At 42.9% G+C, this 9,340-nt stretch overlaps 1 protein-coding gene across 2 annotated transcripts in view; it reads right to left on the reverse strand.

Annotated features, from left to right (window-relative positions):
- The window catches only part of LOC142402920 (ceramide transfer protein-like), a 56,755-nt gene extending 47,668 nt beyond the window's left edge, over positions 1-9,087 (reverse strand). Inside the window, exons 1-2 of one of the 2 annotated variants that reach the window (XM_075488897.1) lie at positions 8,670-9,087; positions 5,168-5,302 (exon numbers count right to left, since the gene is read on the reverse strand). In XM_075488897.1, the coding sequence (XP_075345012.1) occupies positions 5,168-5,302; positions 8,670-8,765 (231 nt within the window). In that variant the 5' untranslated portion in view covers positions 8,766-9,087. The remainder of the gene's footprint in view (positions 1-5,167; positions 5,303-8,669) is intronic. The other variant, XM_075488898.1, reaches the window with a different exon arrangement.
- Positions 9,088-9,340: the final 253 nt, after the last annotated feature.

Raw genomic sequence — 9,340 nt, forward strand, 5'->3', positions numbered from 1 at the left:
TTTCCATCTCATCTACAAGTTCTTCCTCTTCCTCTCCCTGTGATGGTCCTGCTCTTTCATCTTCCCTTTTTAAACGAGCTGACTTTTGCTTCCAGGATTTCTTTTTATGTATAGGGGCGACTGATACTGACACAGGTTGATTCCCTGGTTGAACCGCATTATCTGTCGCAGGGGGGGCCCAGGGTGGCCGCAGCTGCAGTGCCTGTCACAGGAGGGTGTGGAGTAAGCCTTGGTGCCTGTCATTTTATCACCAGATCCTTGAGGGTTCTTAATAGTGTTGAACAGGGCTCGGTAGGCACGGGCTAGGCCCCAGCACATTGCAGCGATTCGTGTCTCTCTGGAATTGTCAGGGTGACAACATCCTTTTTCCAAATATTCTACTAATTTTTCAGGATTCTGCACTTGTTCAGGGGCGAAGTTCCAAAACACTGGAGGGGCCCACCATCCTAGGCATTTGCCCATGCTATCCCACACACCCTGCCACTCATAACTATCCAGCCTTGGGGCAGATCTCTGGATGATATTCTTAAATTGCTTACTGATCTTGAACAAGATCGAAACAATATTCCCAAGCAATACCAACAGATTTATCTTAACTACCCAAGGATGTTCAAGACACTGAAAAGTTATTGCAATGAAGGAGGAAGCATTGCAGAAGAAAGTAGTGAAGGTACAATTCTGTATTTCCTCCATAAAAAACCTCTCAGAGGAAGAAGTATAATTGCTAATTGTCTCCACAAGGTGGTACCCAACGTACAGTAATGGCTTCAGTACTGCACTTAGATACCAAAATAAACCCAAGGTCACTGTTTTAATAACAAATCTCACAGGCAAAACATCACCAATTAAAGCAGAGCACAGCAAACTGCAAAAACCAACACTGATCTTTAACATGTACAGCAAAAAAATGAGCATGGTGCCCATCAGGTAAACCAACATCGAGAACAGATGAATCAATATCATGGCCCGCAACTACTAACAGATCTAAATTCCTTAATACGGAATATTCCTAATATTCCTTAATAAACTCCTCTGGTTAATCTGTTATTACCTCAAACCCTTCACGCCCCACGTTGGGCACCAAAAAAGGACTGTTGTGGTTTAGCCCCAGTCGGCAATTAAGTACCACACAGCCGCTCGCTCACCCTACCCCCCCGGTGGTATGGGGGAAAGAATCACAAGTAAGAAAGCTCATGGGTTGAGATAAGAACAGTTTAATAATTGGAACAAAAAAAAAAATTATAAGTTGTAATGAAAAGGAAAACAACGAGAGAGAGAGAGAGAGAGAGAGAGAGAGAGAGAAAACCGGGGGGGGTGGGTGTTGGAAATTGAAGTGATACAACCACTCATATGGTACGGAACAGCCCTTTGGCCAGTTTGGATCAGCTATCTTGGCTGTGCCCCCTCCCAGCTTGTTGTGCACCTGGCAGAGCACGGGAAGCTGAAAAGTCCTTGACCAGTGTAAACATTACTTAGCAACATGTATTGACTTTCATTGTCCTCCTTCATAACTTAATTCACATGGCTAGTTCTTGACAGTTCATTACTTTATGTAATCCAGTGAGCATACAATAAATATTCATCATTTACTCCTCTGTTCCAGAGAAATCAGCTTTTCTCAGTCACGGTGGTTATTATAGTGAGTAGCCCAACCAGACCCCATGTTTTCCATTCAATTGAAGACTGTTGTCACAGGAACGTACCTGTTTTGGAGATATGATGTAATTCTACACTTAAAATACCTAAAGAAGCTACTTTAATGGGCTAATTTAACAAGTCTTCCTCTCATTAATTGAAGAGGGGAGAGACAAGTGTCATTTTATAAAATATCCCTGTAAAATTATCTATCAATCTCTGCCCAATGGGATAGGAATGATAAAACTAGATCAGAAAGGACTGTGGCTTTCTGAACACAGCATTCATGTCTCTCAGTTCATACTATGACTTATCATTAGGCTTATCTTCATTGCTGGAAGTACAGTAAGACTACTCGGTGAGAGCAGCTTTCCAAATTTATGCTTATACATCAATCAAACGTGGACATTTGTCTTGGTTTCATCTGGAATCGAGTTAATTTTCTTCCTAGTAGCTGGTATAGTGCTGTGGTTTGTATTTAGGATGAGAATAATGTTGATAACACACTGATGTTTTAGTTGTTGCTGAGCAGTGCTTACACTAAGTCAGGGACTTTTCAGCTTCTCATACTGCCCTGCCAGCAAGGAGGCTGGAGGTGCACAAGAAGCTGGGAGGGGGCACAGCCAGGACAGCTGACCCAAACTGGCCAAAGGGCTATTCCATACCATATGACATCACGCAAAGTATATAAACTGGGGGGAGTTGGCAGGGGGCAGCGATTGCTGCTTGGGGACAGGCTGGGCATCAGTCAGCGGATGGTGAGCAATTGCTTTGTGCATCACTTGTTTTGTGCATTCTTTTATCACTATTATTATTTTCCCTTCCTTTTGCTTTACCTATTAAACTGTCTTTATCTCAACCCACGAGTTTTACCTTTTTTCCAATTCTCTCCCCCATCCCACTGAGAGGGAGTGAGCCAATGGCTGCATGGTGTTTAGATGCCTGCTGGGTTAAACCACGACAGTCCTATACTGCTAGTAGCATTAATTACACACAGAAAATCATTACATTCCCCCATTGAAGACAAATGTGCATACCTAATCTGAGCACCTAAAAGAAAGCTTCATGAGAATCCAATCCCCCCTTTCCTACAAGGAAACATTACAGCCATAAACACCATCTCATACCATTCACACCCTGCTTTGTACTTAAGGAAAACTTCCTGCAGTACACCAGGTTAGGAGATAGGTAGTTACTGTGCCTGACTCTGTATTAGCAAGATCAAGGAAAACTAAATTTACAGTATAGTGAAAGACTGTTGTAAAATATTCAAGATGAAGATCCCAACTACATCAGATCAGTGCTGCTGAACATTAAACCAGTAAGAAACCCAACTTCCCTTCTCTACCGAAGTAAACAAGACATACAGTAACAAATAAATTCCACTGATAGCAGAAGTAGCTTTCCATTATTATATCAACATTTATTTTATCAGCTATTGGTGTTCACCTATGCATTTAAATACATGCTAATAAGCTTATAGTTAGTAAGACATTACAAGGACATGAAAATAAAGATTAACTATGTACCTCAGGAAGAATATTTTAAACAATTATCTTTGAGCATAATTCATTTTCTACTATTGAAAACATAGGTTTTTTTAAAAAACTATTCAGTTTGCTACCAAACAACTATCACACCAGAAGCATTCATTCTAAAACTCTGGCCTAGAAGAACAACTTCTGAAAAATAAGAGATAAAATAATCACATGGCAGTTTCAGAAGTAAATTTCTATATCCTAGAGACACATGAAGTGGTCCAATAGTATTCCTGAACCTCTAATACTTACACAGCAATGACTAACTGCAGCTAGAAATAATTAACAGAAGTTTACCAGGTTTCATAGATGCCATTTCAAACTACAATCAATTAAACTGTCAAGTACCACTCACAATGCACGATCCTGAAAGTGGAACAACTAAAATATCAGATTAATTTTAGAACTATGCCCACTTTTTATTCTTTCTCAATGTACTCAATAAGCTCAAGAACTGGGGGGGGGGGGGGGGGGGGGGGGGGAAGCAACAATTGAACTCCAAGTTACCAGATGTAACAAGTGCCAGATAGAAGAGAGGAAAAAAAAAAAGCTATCTGCAAGAAGTTTCAGTGTTACACTCTTCCTATTCAAAAGATAAGCTCACCAACTTCCCTTCACAAAGTGCAATATACCAAAACATTCCAGAAGCAATATCAGCATCACTATAATCTCTCCGCCACCACAACTGGAATTCAAGCTGCTGAGAGGTGCTCTACAACATGCTTCCAGACATTCCTTGGCCTACCTCCTTGCCACCACCTTCCTGTCTCTGCCTGGTTGGCATGTTAAGCCTCTTACTAGTGAATGAGACACCTTTTTGGAAATCCTGATCAGATCCTGGTACCTCTACAGACTGCCAGAAGTACACTTAAATGAGCACTTCTAGATGCTGTTGCTGTGCACCATATATTCCTGAATAAGTCAAATCTTGAGTAAGTTTTAAAAGTTTAAGCAGTTTTAAAAAGAGCTTTAAAAGAAATGAGGTAATCTGTTTAAAATTTTAGATGACCACAATACCTGTCAGACATCTAAATGTAAAAATCTGCTTTTTCTTCACAATCTTTTTTCCAAAATACATAGAGTTGATGTAATCAATCCAGTTTTTTTTTTCCCCCCCAAACCAAAATGTGTTTTAAAAAATTCCATTTGTAAGCTTATTATTAGTAAGAAAAGGAAACTTCTTATTTGTCATCCTCAATTCAGTTTGAAAGCAAAACATTTGGTAGAATAAGAACATAAATAGTAAGATTTAACACTACTGCTCTAGGAAGTTATGTGCTACACAGAAGTCCAGCTTCCCCCCCCCCAGTCAAATAACTGGACTGACTATTTAACAGTAACACAGGAAAGCTACAGCATGCTTTTTGGCAAGCATTAGTCATAATTAATACATATCATAATTCTGAAAGCTACAAAAAGATTTTTCTTTATATTCTAAGGCCAATTCATCTTTATGAGATTTCACTTATATGTAGGCTCTTTATTCTTACCAGCATAATACTGGATCTTTTAGCATTAGGAAAAAACAGCACCACACTTGTTTAGAAGAGGAAACACATAATAGAACATTTTATTTTGGAATTGTAGTACAGAGTCATGTTCAGAAAGTACAGTCAAAGAAATACTACCCTTTCTTTCTAGTGCAAAGTGTAAAGACTGTGATGGATGCTGCCTCCTTTGGGAAGTTGGTCCAGGGTCTTAGGCTGACCCCTGGGAAACCCCTGCCTCCTCCAGAAGCAAACTGTATCCCTACCCACAGAAACCTCTAAGATAAGAGATGAAAAGCTGCTTACTGCAGCCTCAAATGAGAACAGCTTCTTTTCTTATTAGTAACTCCTTGCTCTGCTCCACAGCGTTGCACTAATATCACTAACTTCAATATTAAACAACCTAACAGAATTTGCCATACCCATATTTGCTTTCACCAGACATTAGCCTACAAATATGTAACACCCCAAAACATGAAAACATGGCAATACTGAAGTAGCACTTACCGTAATCACAGCCTTGCTCAGACAGATAGAGCCTCTGCAGCCATACTCCGTTTCATCTTCAGACTTGTAATAACTGAGTATATTGCTTTTCAGAACTACCCATCGATCCTGCCACCCATGAATGTAGTTGGTCCACTGTAAAAAAAAAAAAAAAATTCAAACCACCAATAAAAACCACTTGGTTGATATTTCTCAGGCTTTCAAGCACCAGAAGAAAAAAAAAGCAACTTCTATAAAAGTTTTTCCCAATTGAGAATTTTTATTCCTCTTCTGCCCAGAGCTCCTAAAATCATTTTACAAACTCCTGAAGGTACTAAAAACCAGTTGTTTCAAATGATCAATAAGATAACAGATGCTTTAACAGATGCTTTAACTGCAACTTCATTGCCAAGGCCAGTTAAAAGAAAGGTAATAAACATACTGATGACAAAGGGGGGGGGGGGGGGGGGGGGGGGAGAGAGATAAAACATTAATCACTAAGGTGCGTTTAGTCATTTGATTTAAAATCTGGAGTTAGACCAAAAGCTAAGCTTAAGCGAAACATTAAATAATTTATTTTATATAAAAGTTAATTTCTACAAAATTGAGTTTACTAAAGTATCTAGTTCTCTTCGTATCAATAAAAACATGCCATTATCCCACCAGTACAGTTTATAACTACTATAGCACCTAGAGCAATCAGTTCTTTATCAATTTAATATTGCCCATAGATATTGCTTTAGGTTTTAATTCCTAACCACTTTCTCATTAAGATGATCCTTGCTTATCAGTAGACATCCAATCATCCTTTTGTTATTCAGATTTTTCTAGGGACTCCGCATCCACACATGGAGTAAAAGTGATATTCCAGGAACAAGTCCTGGATTCATCCTACAAAGATCTAGTTAGAAGTGACTAAAAGTTCTGATTATTAATCTTATTATTTGCAACATCTTCTCAACAATACTGAACTGTACTTTGTAGAGTCATATGACACTGATCAGGACTGTTCTATAACTCTGGCTACACACTGGTGCTTGGTCTTCAGTCACAGTGCAAAAGTTATAAATTAGATAAAAATGGAAACAAAAGCACTGAAAATTTTATCATGCAAGCACTTCTTTGATCATGACAACTGTTCTTTGACAAAAAGCTCCAAGAAATAAGTTTAAAACATCTCTTTTTAGCATTTAATTCCAACCATCATTCACCATTTTTATAACATATAATAGGGGGAAGAAAGTGGACTAACAGGCTCGTTTCTACATTATACTACACATATTAGTTAATACATGTCCCATAACAGCATGTTAACTCTATTAATAACAAGAGGAGGTCTACGGAAAACAAATTCCATAGCTGAGAAATTCCTAACAATTTTCAAGCATAGGTAAGACCTAGGTTTACTCTCCAAAGATAAAGCCCTTTATGATCTCTTAATACATCAAATTGCTAATTTTCGTGTTTCTTAAAGAAAGCCTCAGCTGTGCTTAGTACATGAGCTGGTAGCACAAGCTGTCACAGAGGTATATTATTTCCTGCTTTCCTCCTTTTCCCATCTCTCATATTCCCAACTCCTCTCAGATGCAAAAGGCAGAGTCCAAAGTTATCTTGGGCAAAAGAGCAAGGGACAGGGAGGAAAGCACCTTTCCTTCTTTGACACAGTTAAGTGAGGTAAATATAGCAGTCAATCTTGCATTTCCTGTTGCAATCAAAGTGTGCCATAAATTAAAAGATTCCTTAAAGTATACAGGATAGAAACAAGGTTTTGGCAAAGAAGAGACCACTGGTTCAAGCATCTAGATTCTTGTGCTTCAAGAAATACACTTCCACATCGAAGTTCTTTCTTTGTATCCACCTTAAAATGGTAAGCAGGAAATACAATGGAAAAAACCTGGAGTTCTGAAACATTTAAAGAGACCAGCAGGACATACTTCTAATAAGATTCTCTTACCAAATTACTCCGTTTCCTTCAAAGCTTCTCTCTTTACCAAAGGGCAGAACAACTGAAACGCTACTAAGCACACAGAGAACTGCAGCCTACTTTTATTGATTTAAAATGTAATTATACACAATAAGTTATAAATAAATATTTCTTTAGTAGAAAGTTTGGTATGCTAACCATTCCATTTTAATTACTTTGTCTCAAATATTGCTGAGGCATCAACTAGCAAAAGGTAAACTTATCCCTCAAGCATATTCACTGCAACAGGTTTCACCATACTTAACTATTCGCATTACATCCCGTGTTCTCACAGAAAAGGCGGCGTCAGCTACACTCAGCACAATAATCCAGAAACGTTTGCACATACCTAAGCTACAGAATGTCAGAAGCAGCCATGGCTTCACCTGCTACACCAATAAAACAACAGCACTGGGACTTAAAGTATTTAATTTGCCAACATAAAAATCAATTACATCCCACAAATATTAAAGTTTCTAATGATGGGAAGCTTCTAAGTCAAAAGAAAACTTTAATTCTAAAACTATTTCAACATTATTCTGAATGTACTTTCTGTTAAAAAAAAAAATCTGCTTTCAAACTTAGTAATTCAATATTCAACTTTAAAGCACTCCTAAAGTTTTCCAGTATCATCCAACGCATACTTGCAAGTCATTTTATTTTCAGTGATAAAAGAGCAAAAAGTGATATTTATTTTTAAAAGGGGAAAACAAGCTTTAGTGCCATTTTCCTTCCGCTCCTCCCCACCTCCCGTATCTCTTGCTGCAGGGATATTTTATTGCCCTGTTTTGATACTTGGACTAAAGTTTGTGCCGCTCCCGTGCTGGGACCTGCTCCTGGGAAGTGACCACAGGCTGCGCCTGCCTTCAGGAGCTCCCGGGCAGGGGAGCGAGATGTCACGGCCCCAGTCCGCACCCGGGGCCGCCGCCAGCTTCGGCCAGGAGCCTGAGAAGTGGGGGAGACACCCTCCCCTCGCGCACCCGGCCGCCCCCTCGCGGGCCTCGCTCTCTAGAAGCTCACGCCAGGCAGCCAGCGGGCTCGGTACGGGGGCAGGAGGCGGCAGGGACTCCCGGGCCGGGCGCCGACACCTCCCCCAGCCTCCCGGTCGGAGCTGAAGCCATACTCGCAGCTCTTCCCCGAAAAAGTGCTTCCTCACGCCACCTCTCAGGGGTGGGAAGAGCGGGCGCTGCACAGATGCGGGGGTAAGTACGCCAGCATCCACCCCCCAACCCAGCGGGGCTGGTGCCCCCGGCTGAGGGAAGGGGCGCGGGCGGTTGGCGCCGGAGCAGCTGCCTAGCAGGCTGCCCGCCATCAGGTGGCGGCTGCCTCGGCCGTGCTGGCGCCTCCCGCGCCCCCACCAGGCCCCTCCACCGGTGCCGGGGGAGGCGGGAGCCTCAGCCTGATCGTCCGGAGCGGTGGGGAGGAGACAGGCAGACGGGACTGACAGCCCTCAGCCAGCTGCGGGGGGGGGGGGGGGGGGGGGGGGGGAGTGCGGCGCAGAGAGGGGCCTGGCGAGAGGCCGCCAGGCACAGGCTGCGGGGATGAGGAAAGGTAGCTTACCTTGCTGAGCACCCCACAGAGCTCAACAGACAGCCCGAGCTCGGTCTCAGGATCCTCTTCGGAGCCGGAGGAATTCCAACTCTGGTTGTCTGACATAGCCGAGCAGGGAAGAGCCGAGCGGCCCCCACCCACAGCAACCTTAGCCTCTTCCTGCTAAAGGGACGGGAGCAGCGGGCTCTACCTGAGCAGCACTGCTCCGCGCCCGCAACGCCACTAGCGTCGCCTGCCCCTGCCAGTGACCAGCCGGCGCCGAAGCACACAAGCTTGGGCTTCCCCCTCACGGTAGCTCCACGTCCCTTACTCGCAGCAAAAGCCACAACACAGAGGAGGGACAAGTACGCGTCTGCCTACTGCGCACTCCACTTAGAACGCGGCCGCCACCACCATCTTACGCGAGGCGAGTGCTCTGTGCCGCTATCAGCTCCGCCCCTCGCCTTCCCTCCCAACTCCGCTAGCCAGGCCGCGCGGCGCCTGGCGGGAATTGTAGTCTTCTTCCGTGCAGCGGTAAGCGTAGCTACAGTTGGTTCTCAGAAATATAGTCCACTGCAACGGCTGTCTCCCTCTCGTCGGCGGGTGGCCGCCATCTTGGTTTCGTCGTTTCTGTGGCGCTAGAGGTGGGCTTCGCCTCTGTAGCCCGATGAGGTGGGGAACTCCGTTCCCTCCATGGCTGG

The sequence above is a fragment of the Mycteria americana genome, assembly GCF_035582795.1.
Source record: "Mycteria americana isolate JAX WOST 10 ecotype Jacksonville Zoo and Gardens chromosome Z unlocalized genomic scaffold, USCA_MyAme_1.0 Scaffold_18, whole genome shotgun sequence".
Taxonomy (NCBI): Eukaryota; Metazoa; Chordata; class Aves; order Ciconiiformes; family Ciconiidae; genus Mycteria; species Mycteria americana.